This window comes from Chelmon rostratus, chromosome 11, assembly GCF_017976325.1.
Source record: "Chelmon rostratus isolate fCheRos1 chromosome 11, fCheRos1.pri, whole genome shotgun sequence".
In the NCBI taxonomy this organism is placed as follows: domain Eukaryota; kingdom Metazoa; phylum Chordata; class Actinopteri; order Chaetodontiformes; family Chaetodontidae; genus Chelmon; species Chelmon rostratus.
Window position 1 is genome coordinate 2,892,187 of NC_055668.1, and position 21,479 is coordinate 2,913,665.

At 43.2% G+C, this 21,479-nt stretch overlaps 1 protein-coding gene across 2 annotated transcripts in view; it reads left to right on the forward strand.

Annotated features, from left to right (window-relative positions):
* Positions 1 to 5,892: 5,892 nt before the first annotated feature.
* The window catches only part of ttc27 (tetratricopeptide repeat domain 27), an 82,901-nt gene continuing 67,314 nt past the window's right edge, over positions 5,893 to 21,479 (forward strand). For both annotated transcript variants that reach the window (XM_041947582.1, XM_041947583.1), the window contains exons 1-3: positions 5,893 to 6,165; positions 14,234 to 14,417; positions 15,688 to 15,811. In XM_041947582.1, the coding sequence (XP_041803516.1) occupies positions 6,075 to 6,165; positions 14,234 to 14,417; positions 15,688 to 15,811 (399 nt within the window). In that variant the 5' untranslated portion in view covers positions 5,893 to 6,074. The remainder of the gene's footprint in view (positions 6,166 to 14,233; positions 14,418 to 15,687; positions 15,812 to 21,479) is intronic.

The following is a 21,479-nucleotide window of genomic DNA, read 5'->3' on the forward strand; positions in this document are numbered from 1 at the left end:
TGAGTATAATAATGACACTCGGTCACACGCGTCCATCTCCTGTTCACACGTTTATTAAACTGAAGCCTCCTTCCGGTGTATCCCATAATACCTTTCAAGTACATGTTCACCATGGATACGACATCCCCCCTTTACTTGGAATTAAACTCTAGGTTACAACAATAACCAAAATTAGAATTTAGGATTAACTTGCTTTCAAAAACAGCATTTCCACACATCAGTAACTGCAGATTCCTTATTAACATACTTATCAAACATACACTTGTCTTCTTTTACTTGTGTCTTTGTAAACTCCTGTGTAAAACAAATGCATTCCTTTCCAGAAAATATAACCTGCAATATTTTTTTTTCAACTGGAAATTTCACTACACCATCACACAATAAAAATCATGAACAGTGTGACATGCACCCTTTTTTTTTTTTTTTTTCCATCTCATGAACACAAGACTTAACTCATTTCACATAACTCACTCACAAACATAATCAGACAATCTACTGGGTGTTCGCTTGACCCTTTGTGGCCTAGCTGGTATGTCTGACTGTGTCTGCGTCTGAAAATCAGTTCCTGCTGGCGGAGTCTGCGCAACCGTCTCGTGTTCGTCTTCAAGCGTTGCTTCACTGTGATCAGTGTTCCCAGCTCCATTGGTTTCCTCCCTTTCGTAAAGCATGTCTTGTCTCAGTCCATTTCCTTCGTACTTTTTGACAAAGGTGGTGTTTCTCGCATACTGTGCTCCAGTTGGTGATTCCACTACAACCTTGTTTCCTGTCTTGCTGATGATTTTGTGTGGTGTTGCATTGAATGTTGTTGTAAACTTGTCAGTTTTGTCTTGTCTCAAGAGTACAGTGTCACCGACACTGACCTCTGACTGCCGTGCTCCTCTGCGCGTGTCTGCATACATTTTGCTCTTTGCTTTTTGTTCTGCGTCTCGATCACATACCTCCTGGTCCATGTGAGTCTCAATGAGCTCTGGCAGTTTCCCTCTTATTTTGCGATTGAAAAGCAATTCTGCTGGGCTTTTGCCTGTTGTGGTGTGGGCAATGCCACGATACACAGTCACATATTTCCTCAATTCTCTTTTCCAGTCTAGTCCATCTGATTGAGCAATTCTAATTCTCTTTAACAGTGACAGATTTTGCCGCTCAACTTCTCCGTTAGCCTGAGCGTATTTTGGTGTGGTTTTCACATGTGTGATTCCATTTTCCTCGCAATACTGTCTGAAAAGCTCTGACTTGAACTGGGGTCCATTATCTGACTTGCATGTGACTGGCAGTCCATGTCTGCTAAAAATTGTCTCCATGCTGTCTATTACCTTGTCTGTTGTGGTAGTAGTCAGGATGTCGTATTCGTAGTATCGACTGAAGTAATCCACTACCACTAGGATGGAGTGGTTTGACAGGAGAGGTCCAAGAATGTCGACTGCGACATCCCGCCAGGGTCCATCAGGTAACTGTGTTGGTCTTAGCGGCTCTGGTGGGTCAGGCTTAGCCACGATTTGACAGCCATGGCAGGCCTTGCAATGTCTCTCGGCTGCTCTGTCCATACCAGGCCACCACACTTTTGTTCTGAGATTTTGCTTGGTTCCAACGATACCCAAATGTCCTTCATGGGCTAGTGCAAGCGCTCTCGCTCGCAGGGCTTGTGGCAACACTATGCGCGTGCCCCTCAGAACAAGACAACCTATCGTACATAGCTCGTTTGCCACAATTGCATACTGTTTGCATTTCTCAAAATGTCCGGTGGCAATGGCTTTGCGTACCTCACCTAATTCTGGATCAATGGCTGATGCCCCTTCCACTTCTTTAGTGGTGAGTGCTTTCGGCGTTGCATTCACTGCCACAAATCTGACATATTCCTCAGCTCCATGCTCATGTTGAACTCGTTTCACTGTACCGGTCAACAGTCTTGACAGTGGATCAGCAATGTTATTCTTTCCTGCTATGTGGACCACTTTGAATTCATACGGCTGTAGCCTCAAGACCCAGCGCTCTATCCGTGCGCATGGCTTGGAACGTGGACCATATATCACCTCCAATGGCTTATGGTCTGTGACAAGATCGAACTTCCTTCCATAGATGTATGGATGCAGTCTTTCACAGGCCCAAACTAGACCTAGTGCCTCTCTCTCTGTCTGAGAGTATTTCCGTTCACAATCGGTTAGACTGCGGCTCACATAGCATACTGGAACTTTAATTCCCCTCTGACTTTGAACTAGCACTGCACCTAATCCAACAGGGCTTGCGTCCACGATCACCTGTGTTGGTGCGTCTTTGTCAAAGTAGGCTAGGGTTGTAGCTCTAGCTAACTCTGCTTTAAGGGCACTGAATGCTTGTTTCTGTTCTGGTCCAAACCTGAATGGTGTGTCTTTCCGTGTTAGACGTCTCAGTGGTTCCGACAGAGTTGCAAACTGAGGGATAAATCGGCTACTGTAACCTACAAGTCCTAAGAAACTACGCACCTCTGTGGCGTTCTCCGGCTCTCTTGCTTCGGTCACAGCACGCACTCTCTCCTCTGTTGGCCCTATTCCTTTCTCGGATAGCAGAATCCCCATGAAAATCAGTCTGTCCATATTGAACTGGCATTTCTCTGGGTTCAGGGTCAGCCCGGTCTCTTTGAGTCTCGTCATGACTGCATGTAGTCGCCTGTCATGTGTCTCTTGGTCAGCGGCATGTATGATTACATCATCTGAGATGTTCTCCACGCCTTCAATCCCAGCTAAAGCGCTGGCAATCTCATGCTGATATTGCTCACTGGCGGATGATACACCAAATAACAGTCTTTTGTATCGGTACACCCCGTTGTGCACTGCAAATGTGGTGATCTCACGTGACTCGGGAGTCAGCTCAAGTTGATGGTAACCCCATTTTAGATCTAACTTGCTGAATATGATCGAGCCATTCATGCCTTGGAGTAGCTCGTCCACCGTGGGGATTGGAAAGCGTTCCCTCACTATGGCCTCATTAGCCCGCCTCATGTCAAGGCACAGACGAACATCATTTCCAGGCTTTGGGACGATCACAACTGGATTCACCCATGGGGTGGGGCCATTCACAGGTTCAATAATGTCCAAGTCCACCAATTCCTTAATTCTGGACTCTACTGCCCCCCTGAGGTTAAATGTTAAATGGTATGCGCCTAAGTGGCTGGGCTACAGGTCTCACCTCTGGGTTAACGTGCAGCTTAACCTGTCTTGTTTTCAGTTTTCCCACTCCCTTAAACACTTCGGGATACTGCTGCTGGAGTACATGCCTAAGGTCAGTTACAGCAGAAATGTTGGTGCCTATTCTCAACACTCCCAGGCGTGTTGCTGTTTCCTTCCCCAGCAGTGGTTCGCCATTTCCCCTGATTACAATGAATTCAGCATGTTCAGTTTTGTTGCCTATGGAAATGTCACATGTGAATGCACCCTTGACTGCTAATGGCTGGCTGGAAGAATATGAGTAGAGTTTCCTCTCTGTCTTAGGGACATAGGAGCGACACTTTATGTGCTCTGACTTCAACTTTTCCCACGCATTTTCTCCCATTACATTGCTTGTTGCACCAGAGTCTATTAGCATTCTCACATTCACTCCCCCTAAACAGACTGTGAGTCTTTCGGGCATGTCGCCATCATTAATAGCAAACGCAAAGTCCTCCTCATTTGTATCCTCAACATTATTTACAGTCTGTTTCGTTTTCGCGCTTTTTGTGCGGCACATCTTTGCATAGTGGTCTTTCCCATGACACTTGTTACATGTCTGTCCTCGTGCAGGGCATTTTGGATCTCGTCCAATGTGATCAGTATTACCACATCTATAGCATTTCCCATCGTTTTTATTGTCTCTGTTTTGCTTTCCTTTTGCATTTCCACTTACTTGCTTCCCCCTTTTTCCTTTCTGGAAAATTTGATTGACTGACTCTGTAGCTTTAGCAGCGCCTGACATCGCAGTCATTTGCTCCTCGATGCTCTCACAGCGCGCGGCTACTTCCAATGCACATGCTAGCGTCAGTCCACGACCCTCTTCTAAAAGTTTTCTCCTTACATATTCAGAAGTGCCTTTACTTAGTATTGCATCTCTAATCTGATTGTCAGAATCGCCACCATAGCCACAGTCTTTTACTGCTTGCCTCAGGCGTGTAGCAAACTGTTGAACAGTCTCACCTTGCTTTTGGTGCAGTTTTTGAAACTCATGCCTTGCTAGCGCAGCATTAACTTGAGGCACGAAGTAGGCGTTCAAAGCATCGACCGTCTTCTGGTAGTCCGCTGGCTCGCCGGTGTCAGCCAAAGTTGAGAAGACATCCTGAACGTCTGGTCCGGCTAGATGTAGAAGAAGTGCACGTCGCCTTTGCTTTGTAGCAGCAGGAGAATCTTCGGCTAATATGAGCCCTTTTCCGTCAGCATATAGCTCAAAAGACGTTAGCCATCTTTTCCATCTGGAACCTATCGTGGCTGGCTCTGTGTAGCATGCGAAGTTCGGAATTCCTGATTTCTCCATATTAGCTAACTAAACTTACATTTAACTATGTCAACGCCGTCTTACTCCTCGTCGCCAATGTTGTGTACCTGCTTTTGCTCAGCATTCAGCATTCACAATTGAATCTATGAGTATAATAATGACACTCGGTCACACGCGTCCATCTCCTGTTCACACGTTTATTAAACTGAAGCCTCCTTCCGGTGTATCCCATAATACCTTTCAAGTACATGTTCACCATGGATACGACAGTCGGGTTTCAGCCTTCCTCACCGCCGCCATGTCTCTGAGCACTGAACACCTGTACTTCTGGGTACTCTGGGGAGGTTGCAGATCTGGAACATGACACAACTGGAGGACCATGGGTTCCTGGTGGCTTCACATTTGATTCTTCTCAAATCTTTGGCAGTTAATTTGCATCTTTTTTTTCTCAACGCATTTCTTGTGACCCTGTTGACGATTTGCAACAAAACGTTTGTTTTTGAGATCACGCCCCAATATCTTTTATATTTCTGCAGTTTGTGTGTGTGCTGCATCCCTCTGAAAGAAATTTTGTCTTTCAGAGACTCTTGGACTCAGGCTTTGGCCCATTTTGCCTTTATGCACACCTTGATATAGGGTGTCGATCTCCTTAGGCCACACCCTCCCTCTTTACAAAAATACACATTGCCTGATATGCTTAAACCCAATGTGCATTTAAGTTTATACACCTTGTAGTTGGAAAATCTGCATAAAAATAATGATATGGTAAAAATACTCACTTGCCTAATAATTGTGCACACAGTGTATATAAGATGGTTGTAGTCAGCCACTCTTTGTCTCTCACCTGCCATCTAATCGATTTAGTGGTGATTGCTTTTTTCTTTAGTTAAATTTCGCTTTTAGTTATGTTCAATAAACCTGTTTTTATTATATTGTGGGTATCATGTGGTCCCTCCTCCTTTCTCTAGCCTCGAGCTAGATTATGATTAAGTAAAAAAAAAAAATCTAAATCCATATTTATTACTTTCACTGTTTGAATGTTTATTTTTTTCTACTGTTATCCAACATTTTATTTATATGTTTCTTATAGATCTCCTTTGTGAAGTACTGAGCTGCATCTGCACACGTTTGTTACACAGATTAAATTATTTGTTTTATTATCAATAAAAAGTCCTTCCTTATAAATTCCCTTTTTCTAATACAATTGTAGCTGGCTGCACTGATGGTTGCACCTTTATAACCACATGGCTCTGTGCTTTGTCATAAATAAAGGAAATTAAGGGCTTAATATAATGTTGTGCTATTAAACAGAGGCAACATTAACTGCAGTTCACATGTTTTTATTGCTGAATGCAACATCGCATCCCGGCCGACGGGCCAGCCCTGCACGTGGAAAGTGCCCAGCATCCCTGTGCGAGTCTTCATTAGTTTTCCCACAATGCAGTGCGCATCTGTCATGGCTGCTCACTGATGCCACTAGCACCACATGGGTGAAAGTAAACGTTTCATCTGTGATTGAGAAACGCCGACTTGGCTCATTAATAAAGCGATTAATCGCCGGCTTTGATTTAGGAGAGTCCTGGCCGGAGGCAGCAGCTCCGGCTTCATTTGAACGGGAACCAGAGGCGTCAGTGTCGTTCATGCCGCTGAACGTAGAGATCCCCGTCCTCCGGGGCTTTTTAACAGCCAGCGAGGCACCGGAATGGAAGCAGAATATTTGCAGTACTGCAGGTGAGACACATGTCGGCTTTTCATTATTTCACCAAATAGCTGTCACCACCATGACGAGCAGGCGGTGTTACCTGATGGGTGCTTTCGAGAGGTTACCGGGGCAGGTTGTGGTCGCTTTAGCACAGGGACATTTAAACGCAGCGGTGTAGAGGCTTTTTCCTGCTGAGGAACCTCACGGTATGGGCACCGGGTTAGCCTTCATTCGCACTGACACTGTTTTAATGCCATGCTAATGAAAGCTGTGGCTGCGGTTCCGTTACAGTTAAAGCGAGCTGTTAGCGACGATGCTTACCCGTCTCTGTTGCGCGTGGACGTCATACAAGACCCCATACAATTTTTGGTCAATATTAACTGGCCTTACTCGTGGGAGACAGCACATACCTCATGAAGTAATGCTTACTAGCAGATGTAAATATTTTAAGAGGCTTTGCTATTCGGCATACACGCCATACATGGGTTTAAAGTGATTAAAATAAAAAATCAACTTTTGTAATTGACATTAGCTAACGTTAGCTTTAGTTCTCAGTCTTCTCTCAGCATAACACCGAGGTGGAATTTAGAGTGAAATTCTGATTGGGATTAGCTAAGTGAGGTTTAGACAGAGCTAGCTGCATGGAAAATCCAGCTCTGTTGTTACGTCGTCGTGCACAGCTGTGTGCCGTCAAGCAAGACGACCAGATCAGATAGACTTTTTAACCGGAGTCTGGCATGACGTCCTCCTCTCACACAGCTGCATCGTGCCGAGCCGCCTCGCGCTCACATCTGTCCGCAGCTGCTGGTGCTACACGGAGCCAGAACTCAGCACGCCGCTGGTCCACACTTCACTGCACACTTCACTCAATCGCCACTCCTAAATGAGTAGAATTCAACTGGTATTTTTGTGTGCTGGAAGATGTCAACTCTCTGATATATGGCAGTGTGTTTGAACAACACACTGATGGAAAAAGTATTCAAACACAACACCTGAGTTTTCAGGCATTAAAATGTGCTGCGAGGCTACAGTTGCAGGATAGATGGAAGGAGATGAGAGAGGGAGTTCTTTCTCGTTGGTGTCCAGTCCGAGCTGATTAACTATGTTAGTCTCTGGGCTTTCCCTCATTTCATTTTACAGTTACAGGCACACTGGCTGCGTTTGAAATAAAGCAGAGATTTCTTTGGATGAGTCAGGGGCTTCCTGCCCAGCTCAGGGTGAGTGACAGTGCTGTTGTCCCTCAGCTGGAAATGGTCCACTGAGCTCAGCTGAGGTGACCCACATGCCAGGATCCTCACAGCCTCACTCCATCTCTCTGCCTCGCTGACAGGCTTCATATGAGAGCTGTGTTGGTGGATGTGTATGGTGCATGGCTGCTATTTGTTTCCATCTTATTGGATTCATTGGGGCACTGACCACATTTTATCCAAAGATGGCTCTGGAGTTGCTGGAAGGTGTACATGTATTGTGTAACTAGATGTACTCTTTCTAAGGTGTACACACACACACATACACACAATGCATTGCAGTCTGAGTGTGATTGGATCGGCCACACCAATTCAGGAGGTGGCTCGCATGACTGACCAGAGTTGAGGAGCTAGCTTCTCTCCTCTAAACTGATTTCCTTTTTCCAGTAGAAGTAACGTTAGCAAGGCTGCTGGAGAGTAGCCCGTGGATGCTTTCGATCTGTCTCCGTCAGTCATGTCATCCTTGCCACAGCGGCCCCTCAAAAATACCCCAGGTAGCTCACCTTGATTTGAGACATGCCGCATTTGTTAGCACCACCACCTTCCCTCATCACCACCTTCTCTGTGTGAGGTTTGGGGGTTGTCCCCCTTCAAAATTTGATGTCATTTGACTAAAAACTGTGCATTTTCACATAATTTCCAGACTATTACCATTACAGTTTTTATATATAAGAAAAAAGTTAAACAAATATGCTTATTGGTACAAGTATGCAAATATGCTCACAAATAAGCACAGTGTCCTCAAGTAGTCCTTCACATTTTGTGAGTGGTTGCATAGTGTGCCTTAAAAATAATAATCACAGAATAACATCGGTTAAACAAAGCTTATAGTGAAGGGACCTGAACTGTGAATATATAATAATATCTCACTGGAAGCAAATCTCAGATGTCTGAAAAAGAAATCGTAGTCCTGATAGTGGTCGACCCATTAGTGGAGCTGATTATCTGGTATTTTGGGATAATCAGCATCAGTCAGACCTGTGCTCATGAGACTGATGGAAAAAAGGAACGTCTGCAGATACGTCTGCAGGCAGCCTCGTCAGTGTCCCCTCATACCAGTTTCACTAACGTACCAATGCTTGATGTAACCTTACCTAAGAGACAGTGTATACACCATGTTTACTGTCTGTAGAATTGGATTGAGTCCAGTCTTTTAGTGAGGAAAATGCAAATAACGTTAGCTGGGAATTAGGGCTACAACACCTAATCGAATTAAATGAAATCAATTGAATTCGCTCAGAATAATAGTTGGCAACTAATTTAATCATGGATTATTTGGCTCTATGTAATGATGCACTGCACGCACTGTAGCAACGTCTCCCAAGATGGCAGTAAGCCGGCTGATGCTGCGCCTTGTGTCGGTCACATGATGAATTACAGGAGATGACGCTGTCTCCTTTGTCTCTGTCAGAGAGACGCTGGAGCATAACGTAGCATTGTGGAGGTTTTGGAATATTTCAGCAATTAGTCACTGAGAGTCTAAAAGGAACAAAGTTATTATTTTTTAATGTGTTTGATCTCTTAGATTGTAGCCATTTCTGTCAACAAACATGAGCAAACACACCAAGATATGCTCAGTTCTGCAAAGGTGTTCAAAATGATGTAAGTTTACGAAGTCCTGTTCTCTCAGAAACCTGGAGATGCTTCTATCTGCTCATACATGCTGTTGATAAGTGCACTGACACTTGCGGCCTTTTTATTTTTGATTCACAAGTTTTTTTTCCAGCGTTTAGTTCTTTATCACCTGTGGGCATTTATTTAGTTGATACGTTTGTCTATTTAAATCAGCGCACTGCAGAGTGCAGATTGTTTCTGAAGCAGAGACAATGCAGACAGTAACGTTTGTCTTCAATGAGTATTCATTTAAGTTCAGCAATCCTGTGTCTCATTTGTTTTTATTCAATTGTATTTATCAGAGCAAAGAAAAGCAGCAACATGATATCTGCTTTATATAACAACCATCGGCCGCCCTGCTCTCTAAATATCCACACCAGCCATACCAAGTGAAGTTAAGGAAGAATTGAGAACACAGGCATCAGTCAGCATCAGTCCTTCCTCCTGTCCTCCTGTCCTCCTGTCCTCCTCCCTGTGCTGCTGGTGTGATTCACTGGCTGTAGTGACCAGTGATAGAGGCAGGGGGCGCTGCCATCTCAGCCAGCCGCTAAATTTGCAAGAATCGGCCAAAGTTTAAGATTCATGGCAAACTAAGATTAGCAGTTATTAGGCTTCATGCAGACAGCTCATTTAGCTCGCACAGAACAATTCCCTATTGGTCTAACAAGCTTGTCTTGGTTTAATAAAACAACATCGTTCGCGGACCAAGCTGTTGTGTTTCTACTTTTTGTTGCCAACTCGAGTAAAATAATACCTTCACACCTCTCGTGTGTGTGTGTGTGTGTGTGTGTGTGTGTGTGTGTGTGTGTGTGTGTGTGTGTACTATACATAGTCTCTGATGTCTGCCCGCTCTCTCGCTCGCTTTCATTGATTAAAAATGAAATGTAGGTTAGCCGATGTGTGTGAATAATTCCACAACATGGCATAGGACGTTATTTGATATTTTAATTTTGTAATGTGTAGGTGTGTAGACAATAATGTTGAAACAACATGCTAGAAGGAATGATTGAACATCAGCTCTGGCTAGTTTTGACAGCCATAGTGTGTGTCGGAGCTGAGCCCTGCGCTCAGTCAAACACACAGTCTTCTATTAAGGTACTAACAACTACCTGCCATGACCATGACTGAAAGCAAAAAGTGTCAGAGGACTAGCATGGGTCTTTGTCCTTTTAGCTCTCTATGGCACAGTGAAAAAACTTACTGCTGGGGTGAAGTGTTATCATGGTAGGGAAAACCCTGTAACGTATCCACATTACAGATCCCATGTCAGTACCAGGTAGGAATTCTTTCCAGACCAACGAGATACACAGGAATCAAAATCAGTCTTTTCATGTGACTAAATATGCCAATAAATTTATGTTATTGCAACAATAAGAGAACAGAGTCTTATCTGAAACTTGTTTATATTAAATTCAAGCCTTTTATGTAGCCTGTTCCTGGGTTAATGCAAACTCAATGGCTCCTCCATGTTTACCTGTTGTAAATTTAGTATAATCTACATGTCAACAAGTGTCTAGTCTCATTGGTGGCAGTTTAACTGATTAATAGAAGCCGTCCAGGTGGAACAGATTGGAAATGATCTGTGAATGAACAGTAATTCTGTTGAGAAGCAGAGAGCAGCAGAGTAGTGAGTGTAACATGATGCCACGGTTATACAGATGGAATTAGTGCCTGCTGTTATTGGAGAATTTACAGTAATACGTTAAATGCAGATCAGTTGTGTGTATTGAAGTTGTGGCAAGTTACTTAAATTTCAGTACACTTTGTCTCAGAAAGTGCGTCATGAGTTGTTATGGTCCATGTCTGCCTGATGGTACAGTGCAGATGTACGAATGTGTTTGTTTTTTCCTTTTTTTCCCTTCCAGAATAGTATTTTTATCAGAGGAAAAGCCTCTAAAATGCCACACTGATGATCATGAGACAATAAGATCCTGGATTAAACCCAGAGTAATGAAACTGATTGAAGTGTGATGCAACTCATCAGTGCTGTGTGAGCCCCCCCACCCATTCAGTGGAAGGAGAAGCCTGCAGACTCTGACTATGTGCACTTTTCAGTGGAAAACTAGCTTGTGCACAGTATAGAAATGTCCCACTTGTCTGAGATATTCTTCATCATTCACCCTGGTTGTATATTGCTGCTCAGCCCTGTACGCTTTTGCAAATTCTATTCACCGTTGTCTTATTAACTGCAGCTCATTGCCTGAACCTTTATGAATTATGGACTAATTTGAGGGCCTCTGCCTTGTTTTCCATAATTGCTGCCATTTCATCGGCAGACCTGAAGAGTAGCTGAAATGTCATTAAACATGTGGCCATACCTCAGGCCTTCATTTTCCCCCTCATAAAGCCAGAGCCCTCCCTTCTCCTCGTCTTCTCCCTCCATTCTCACCGTTCTATTATGGCAGCCCCTGGGTTTCATTAGATCAGCAGTGAGATGAAAATCTCCACACCTCCTTTACAACACCAGTCACACCGCAATTCCTTATTAAAGCCAAGGGTACACTTCAAGGATCACGACTTAATGACTTCTCCTCCAGCGCCTCCATGAGGTCGACATTTTTGGTTTTTAATGAAATGTCTCACCTATTGAAGTGATTGCCGTGAAGTTTGGCGCACATGTTCATGGTCCCAAGAGGATGAACTGTGTCAACTTCGGTCCCCCGAAAATGTCCTGACAAAGTACACACTTCCATTCCAGCCATGGACATGTGATGCATGTCACACCCCTCTCTCTCCTACTTGTGTTCTTCATTGCACCTGATACTGTCCTAATTAAAAAAAAAAAAAAATCTTCCCATCAGCCTCGGATATACTTTATGTGCTCATTGATGGTAATTTGAAGGGCAATTAAACATAGTATTTTTATGTCACCACCTGCCAGGACACATCAGTTAGTAAGTTAGCTGCTCAGGTGTTAGCAGCGTCCTGAGCCGCTGTTGATGATTTCAAGGCTTTTGGCTTTTAACCCGTCAGCTCGTCAGTGTTAGACTGAAGCTCTTACTGCTGCTTTTAAGTAAACTTGCAATTATACTGAAACATCATTCACATTCACATCAGCATCATCCCACATATAACCAACACCAACATGCGCGCACACACACACACACACCTCACTTCACGTGTCTTAGGGGCTTTGATACATCACCGTGCATGAGTTAAAATCAGTTACCACAGATTTAATACTTTCAAATTGTAATTTCTCATCCTTCATTGCAGTGTAACTAAGGCTTTATTTAGCTTTTGACTGCTCATTTCCAAAAAACACCAGCTGATAGTAGTAATAGTAATAGTAGTAGTTTGGCTGAAGTCCAACACCACCCTCTTCTTCACGGCTGAGGAGCCTTTGTGATCTGCGATCTCTCAACCCTTTCAGAGACATTTTGATGGAGGGGAAGTGGTGCAAAGCGTTTCCTTCCTTTCCTGATTAAAAACCCATGGCCACTCTGTAGGAATGATTCCAGAGCAGATCTGAGGGTCAGAGATGGTGTTTGCAATAATTAGAAATGCTGAATCCTGAATTGTTTGAATTTCATTAAGAGCAGAAGATATTGCAGAGTAGTTTGAGCATTGGAGGCAGAGTTGGCTGGAGATTGACTCAAGTTGTCCTCTTTGATTTGAAGAGGTGATTTTTAGACGAGCACAGACATCATGGAGGACGGTTGAAGCTGGCATTGTTTCTGTGGCGTGACACACGTTTGTCAGTACTTGCCTCATGTTGTGTGTTACGAAGGCAGTTTGAAACGTTTCTTAACAGAGCCAGGCTTCATTATACAGCTCAGAATATCAGCTCCTTCCCTCCTCTGTCTCTGTTCTCTTCACCGGGGAATGCAAAGCAATCAATGCTAATGAGCCCAGCCAGGCTCCCTCCTCAAATAAAAAGCTAATGAAAGGCGGGGAGACGTTCAACCGAGCACGTGAGCAACACAATTATTTCTGGTGGGGAAGCAGTGGCCCAGCGGCCTTCCTCTGTCCTTTCATAAATCACCATTCACTGTCTCACCATCATCCTCCTCAGCTGGCCCTCTTCAACAGAGTGCATGGCGGTGCGGGAGCGTTAGCTCGCCAAACACTCAGGCACTATACACTTTATCTGTGGGGAATGGTTCAGTATGCTCATTGACTTAATGAGAATATGGAGTTGGAGAGTATGGAGATTAAAAAGCACTGCAAAACCGTGTCAGACAAATGAGGGGAGATGGATTGTCAAGTTGGCCAAAGCTCTGGGGCGGAGCCTTCATTTTCCTCAACCTCGCCTGCTAGTTTGTGTAGGGAGGCTGCGGGGGAAATTAGACTAAATGCATTTACACAGCAGTTTTCTCAACGCTCTCAGTTAAACACCACCATTGGGCACTTGAACTTGATCATTGCTTTGACACACAGCGTTTTCCCCACTCAAATGAATACAGAGCTGTGTTTTCTAACAGGTAATTTGATGTGAGATCCACCTGACTCGCTTCATAACTGCAAATGAATCCAGTTTTATTCACAACAAGAATGTGATTTGACGGCTGCACCGAACACAGCACGACTGACACAGGCCACAAAATTGTGTAAGAGTATAAAAAGTCTGTTACCAGCTCCAAAAACTCAAAAAAAATTAAATAAAAACAAATTTAGATCATCACACATAAATATCATTTAGATTAAATTAATATTGATCGTACAGTATAAATCAATGTAGCGGGGCAGGGGGCAGTTTAGACGGCTGGCCAGCTCTCAGAAGAGTCCTGTTGGTTCAGTACTTTTTCCATTTAGGGATGATGGAGGTCACTGTGCTCATTGAGACCTTCAAAGCAGCAGAATTTTTTCTGTACCCTTCCCCAGATTTGAGCCTTGACACAATCCTGTCTCTGAGGTCTACAGACAATTCCTCTGACTTCATGCTTCATGTGTGCACTGACATGCGCTGTCAGGTGTTGGACCATTTATATGGACAGGTGTGTGCCTTTCCAAATCATGTCCAATCAACTGAATTTACCACAGGTGGACTCCAATTGAGCTGTAGGAACATCTCAAGATGCCAAGAATCCTGGTCCATGTTTTACTTCTTTCTTTCTGGCATATCATGGCAATGCAGTGTGTGAAATGCCCGGGGGGGGGGGGAGTTTCCAGCACGTCACTTCTGCAGTTTCTTATATTGATCCTCTTTGGTGAATAAAAACTTGATGAAGTATGTTGAAATAGGAGCAATGATGATGCAAGATAGGTTTGTGAGCTTTTACCTGTGTTTCTCCAGAGGCGAGCTCTCTGCTGGAGTCCTTGATGGAGGGGGACTTTGAGGCTGTTTTGCTGAGCCCCCAAGTGCTTGATCTGCTCAGTGGAGATGGCAGCTGCGAGGACGGCGAGGACATTGAGGCTTACCTGGAGAGACGGGTCCTGCTGTACCTGATGGGTGACACCAATGATGACCAGACCAACAGGTAATATCGCAGGGAGGGACACCAGATGCCATATCAACTAGATGACTTCCCATAGATGACTTCCCAAATGTGTTGTAACTGGCTGTAGCGGCTCGTAGATTCAAAGAACTTACTGTAACTTCAAATGTTGAAAGTCATTCAGACCTTAATCTTTCACACTTGGAGCCACATCAAGCCCTTTTGGGAGGAATAGCAAAGTTGGTAAATTGTGTTGATCTGAAGATTAATTCTTATCTTCTTCTCATTGTGATGCTCTTTAAAATGCATCAGCCTAAAAATAAAATGTGGTGATCACATCTGTTTATATTAAAGCATGGGAGCTCCTGGTGTGGATCAGGTCTGTGAATTAGGTCATTGTAGTGCCGATTCTTTTCTGCTTGGTTGTATTATAGCAATTACTTCCTGGAACAAAGCTTTCTAAGAATTATGGGTGGAAACACTGGTGAAGAGAGCGGAGAGGGATCGTGTGGAGTGTGACTATGACCTTTATTGATAAGATGATGTCATGGGTCATTGACTACAGTCACCTGTGATTACTGTCCAGGGCAGAGATCAGGTAGAGTTTTGATAAATGGAGGATTGTGGGACACTGAGTCCAGGTGAGGCCCTACACTGGTGGTCACAAAACAACAGGGTGACTAATTGTGATTTTAGTAATATCTTGTTCATAACAATAGCAATCAAATGGTAAATAAGCGTGTGATTGTGAGCTGCTGAAGTGAGCCCGCTAATTAAAATCTCAGCATTGACCCGACGAGGTGCGTTTCGGGGTGGGAGTAGTTGAGCAAAACACACGGCTGTTCTCAGGAGTGTTTGTTCATTCTCCTTTCACCGCCTCTTTTTCTTTTGTCATGAATTATTAATTTTTAATAAGGACAGCTTAACATCTCCCTTCTTGCTCTCAGGGGAGAACTGTCCGGGAGTAAATGTTGAATGCAGCACACATTGCTCCTCCTCTCCCCTCATTGTGATTGGATCCGTTTCTTCTCTTCTATCACCTTCCATCACTTTCTCAGCCTAATAGAAAGGCAGCAAAGCATGTCGCTGGTCCGTGCCTGTTTTTAAAACCCTCTAATTGCTCGCAGAGTGAGGCGGCAGCTGGAAAAGGCTGCTGTCACTGTGCCTTTCTAGAAACTTCTGTGAGCATCTGTCAATACCATTGAATGTTTTTCTGAATTCTGAAAACCTTAAAGTATCTTCATTTATCAGCTCTTCCCTCCAGTGTCTCTGCCCACTGAGTCCAGTGTGTGTCTTGTCTCTCTTGCTGCAGGGAGCTGGCTGTGATGGCCCTGGCTGTTTCTTGCCTCCACATGTTTGCCCAGAGTAACTGGACTGGTCCTCCGGTCTCCATCCATATCTCTGACCTGCTGCCCCCGGCCCTGCTCTCCTCTCAGGTATGATGCATTCATGGTGTTCTAACAGTCTTGTGCACATGTGTAATAGAGCTGGGATTGTATGCTTCTCTCTGATTCATGCTATCACGATAGGCGATTCGATATGTATTGCAGTTCGATACTACAGTTTATTGTGATTTTTTTCCATGTCGTTGAGTGACATTTCCATGTGTTGAATTGTCCAGTCGTGCTCGTTGATAGTTGCTCAGTCAGCAAAAAGTTGGACAGATAGTTTGGCTCTAATGCGGTCTTCCATGGACTTAAGAAGTTCCTCCATGTCCGCCATGTTTGTTGGTGGGTTACTAGTAGCATGCTGTTCATATTGGTGAGCTTGCATTCCATCGCCTGGGCTACTTTCAGTAGGCCGCTTGTCTGTTAGTTGGCTTGGCCTTTTACTGTGTTTCCTCATATTTACTAGCCTTTCACACAGGTTAGCACAGGTTAACTCTGATAATAAATCAGTACTATTCACATTTAGGCAGGATTTCAACAAAGCTCTCCCAGCCTACTCAGTCTCTGGTCAAACTAGAAGTCTAAACTGCATGCGTGGCCTTTTATTTTTACTGTCAGGCTTTTTTGTACACACAAAGACCACTGGAGACATTGGTTGGTTAGAGCTCTGCCATTTGGGACCACACAGGACCAACAACCATCCTAAATGTGGACACCAGTTATTTTGTGGATATTTGCAGCCCAGGAATAATACAGAAAATTAGGTCATAGTTTAAGTCCAGATAAGATATCAGCAAAGTTTGAGATAACTTTTAGAATGCTGGGAGTGAAAGTCTGTGGCTCTGAAATAAAAAGTAGTGTGTTATCTGCATACATGGTTTATGCAACTCTGAGTGAAGTATTTGGACATTATCCTGTTGGTATAGACGGATGCCTGCGGAGCTGAGTACTGAACCTTTTATCCAGGAGATAAACAAGGGCCAAATTCAGATGTTTCCAGTGATGGAAAATGATGTTTGAACTCAATATGATTGAAGGATTTGTGGAAATCTAGAGCTCCTGAAGCTTCAGTCATCTCAGATGTATAAAGGATGTTTAGCCGCTGCAGGTTGCCAAATGACCTGTGGTAAAGCCTGACTGGTCCGTGTCAATTGTTGTAGGCACAGCAGATTCCAGCAGAATAGATAGGGCTTTGCTAAGGATTTTAGAGTCACATTCCAGTAAACTCATTGTAGAATAGGGTTCACATTTACAGTGGCCCGTGTCCTTTTTAAGAAGGACAGCTTTCCTGGCCTGAGACACGGTTGTCAGAAGTGACCCCTGTTTGAGATCTTTGATATAAATGCAGCAGGATAAAGATGACAGTTTCTGGACAAAAAATGTTCAGATATTTACTGGATTTACTGTCTACTACAAAGAATAATAATTTAAGAAAAACAAAAGTTCAAGCCAAGTTCAACCAGCTTCAGTTCCCACTGGTCATCTTAAAACATGATCTGCCAAGAAAGTTTCATTACGCTCGTTGTCTTGAAATAACAGAAAGGCAGTATGCATAAAACGAAATAACCTAATAGTTTCATTGGTTTGAAAACCACAGGCGACCTGGCCTGGGCAAAACTATATGCCTCAGAGGAGCAAAAATTCAAATGAAATCCATTTGAATACAGAAAATACCCATATCCAAATGAAATGTTAAAGTCCTCATCATAGCTCAGCCAGTACGACTCCTCCAGAGGCATCATGAAAGTCAGACATCTACATAAAACTGTGTATGTCCGAGTTCAAGTGTTTTTGGATAGCAGGTTCTTGGAGGTGAAATCTTTGGCCTTGGATGGATCGAAAAAGCTGATCCACTGCCTGTTCAGAGTAGCGATCCTCAATTCAGCTGGATACCACAGGCCATATCGCTCTCCGTCACAGCCTCATGGCAGCGATCTGACCTGCTGGAAAGCTGCCCAGTGCTTTGAGACCACCTGGGTATAATCAGTCAGGTTGGGTACGCATCTTGTCTCTGTCCGCAGCGGTGAGAAAATAATGACATCTCACTGCAACAAGTCATGGTGGTTGTTGGTCATCTCCTGGCCTCTGTTGCAGAGTAGAGTGTGTACATCCCAAAAACAGTTCAAAATAGAGAAAGACAATAATAAAAAATATGAAAAAGAACATATACAGCAACATTATCAAAGAAACTACTATTTTCTCCATTGTCCATAGAGGCAGACAGTGTTATACAGCTCTCCTCTGATTGGCTCAGTCTGATAGTAGACTGACTCTCAGTCATGCAGATCACAACCATCTGAGTGATGAATGCATTTGTGTCGCTTTATGTCGCTTGCTCTGCTTCATGATTGTTTTGACAAGCCTGTTGGATTGAAGTGTTGCTTTGTTAAGTGAAGCTATCAGAGTGTTGATCTTCAGTCTGACTTTTGCCTTCAGCTACAGTAGTTAGTCAACTAGTCACTCAGGCTACATTAATACTTCTTGGTGTTCGCCTCCTGCACATGTAAGCAGGAGTGGCATGATAAAAACGCAGAATTTAGCAAAGCAGTCCTGGAGTTTTCAAACTAAAATTCAGCAGCATTTCCAAAGGTGTCTGCTTTGGGGCTTCTAAAATGCTGGTGTGGTGTGGATGCTAGGCATAGATGGAGCAAAAGTTACGTGTTTTCAAACGAAAATATAGCAGTGTGGATGTAGTCTGCAAGCAGACAGTCAGATCCTAATCCACAATTTAGCATCACCACGTGTAAAGAAAGAGCTGGAGCCTTTAAACACTGCATGCACTGGTTGTGGGATATAACACTAAGTTATCTGTGATTGCTCCATCGACTACGATGTGATCGTATTAATCAAGTGTAGTTTCCATAGTTGCGATTTTTTTTTTTTTGCTACCTAAATTGTGCTTGCTTACACTTTTTCTCTGAAGTAACAAACTACATGAAATAGCCGCATCCTCTCAACCACCCGATAAACTTATTTCACTTGATGTTTTGAAATGAGGATGGAAATGAGTTTCCTGTGTGTATTGATAGTATCGATTGTTTATTTTATTAAATTTAAACCATGGCCAAATATTGAATCATGGTCTTGGCTGAGTGTGATAAAGCTTCATTTTACATTGATATACAAAGTGAGCTGAGCCAGAGCAGAACCAGAGAGCGCTGGAGGCTGGCACGGCGCAGGAGAAGTGCCCAGTAATGAAGCATCTCTGGGGTCCTAATTACACTGCCGAGCTGAGGAGATTGCTTCCTCTAGGCACTGCTGCGCTGAGAGCAGAACAGTGCATTTCACACTACCATTACACCAGACGAGAGGGCCATTTCTTTTATCAAAGTGTAATCCCTTTGGCATCAATAATTTAACTGTGCTGTAGCACCAAGGAGCTTGCGTTATAAAGCACATCGTCCATACATGCATGACAGCACAGGTGCAAGGGAGGACAGACGTGGCTCAGCTGTTGTCGTGTGGTTTTAATTCATCTAGGGACAAGAGGAAAAGTTCATTGTACCTGAGGATCTAGCTCACATGGGTGTTTTTCTAAATCCAGTGAAAGCTGACCATGCTGATAACACAGACGTTTAATGGCCACCATGAGGAAACTGGCTAATGATGATATACTGTTTGAAACAATGAAATGCAAATCAGACATGTAAATAATTGAAAAACATAAAGCTCTGATAAACCCTCTGGACTTTACCTGCCCAGCACCAAGCACAGACAGTGAGCAGCTACTGTAGCTTGAGCATCTTAAATGTCTGTCCACTCTCATCAGCATGATGAGCATTTTGAAGTTCACTAATTGCTATTTTTAACAGTGGATTAACAGTGGAGCACTTTACTTTGTGCAGTGTGAGAAGTGTTGCTTGCAGTGAACAACACAACAGTGCTGACAGCTCTCCTGCTTTGAAAACATCAGCAGCTTTGAGACAATGCAATCATACTTCAGAGTTTTTGGACTCTGGTCTGTGTTTGTATTGTTTTAGGCTCCTCCATCGGTGACTCTGTACTGTTTGCAGTTACTATTTGTTAAGAATTGTCTAAAATAAATAAATATAAATGAATTATAACGATCGTTTTAATATAGAAATGTGGTAATATTAACATTCCAATCAGTGACACGAACAATATTTCTAAACAGAAGCCAAAGAATCCTCTTCTGTGCTGCTAAGTCAGTGTCTTGTCCATGAATGAAGGTCAATAGGTTATTAAAGTCATCATCAGCGTGGCATCTACAGCCACAGCAGCTTTTGATATCTCACGGTAGGATGTGTGCATGCTGGCTCACCGCCACACACATGACTTAAGGGGACGCTTGAATAGAACAGAACCATGTTGGTATTATTTGTACCACCTGTGCCTTTCTTACTATGACATGACAAAATATGTGTGCTGTGGAAAATCCTTTTGTGCTGGAGTGTTGTGGTAAAGGCGAAGCTGAACCTGGAGGCAAAGTTTTTGATCCGTCTTTCAATCCTCATTTATGGGTGTTGGATTTTGTTCGCGACAGAAAAGATGAGACTATGAATACAAACGGCTCAAATGAGTTTTACTCGCTACGTGTCTGGCCTCACAATTACAGACGGGATGTCTCCTGGTCTGAATCCATGATCACCTGAGAGGAGAACTTGGAGGGACTGACTATCCCATCAGGCCTGGGAACACCATGTGATCCTTCGTGAGAACAGACCCTGCTCTGGGCTACTGGAAATCATGGCTACTCTGCTTAATGGCTCAGATCTGGATAGCTGACAGCTAATAATGGATGAATGGATGGAAAACTGCCGTGTATGAGTCACAGTATTGAATAGACATGTTAGTTTGAGTGTGCAAAGGTGTGAGTTAACCAGCAGCACTCCCCAATACATAAACTAAACTGACGTTGCGGTTGAATAGTGTGTGCCTTACAGCGACTACGCCAACGGGAAGCTCATGACAAAATTTGGAACATTTTGTAGAGTTATTTGATGAGATGGTAAAGACTGGAGAACGACCCTTCCCTGGCAGAGGCTTCTGCTCTTCATCCAAAGGCAAAACTAGAGCTAGATTATAGAACTGTACTGAATAGATTGAAGCTTCATGTATAATGTTGACATTCAAATAGTATATCAACACTTCTTTGCATGTCTATTCATTCTGTTGTATTTCTGTATTTGTCTTTTCTTGTGTTTGCATACTTTTTATGGAATGATGTTGCAGGAGAGTGGTGACCATTTTGCGCCATTCTTTGCCTTTTGCAAGGAAATTGTTGTAACACGAACGTACTTTTTCCAATCTGCCCCAAAATCGCATGTTTGATAAGAGTCTGATTGGAGTCCTCACCTGCGGACATCTGTGTGACAGTATTCAGTTATAGTATTTTGCCACCTACTGGCAAGAGGAAGTAGTGTCTTGTAGTCGGACAAGCCTTAAGACCTAATAATGCGACATGAAGATTTGGCGACGTGGCAAATTTCACTGTTTCACCATGAAACAGGAAGTTTCTCATGTGCGAGAGCTTGTTCAACAGGGTTTGAAGCTTTAATTAATATTAGGATTATTATTTTACCATTAATATAATAGGAGTTCAACATTTTAATATTATTTCTTCATGTTTATATATATATATATATCGTATCTTTGTATATGGTTATTTTATTATACTGGATCTAAGTTTATATTATTATTATTATTATTATTATATTGTTACTGTTATTATTGCCATTATATTAAGTAATTTTGA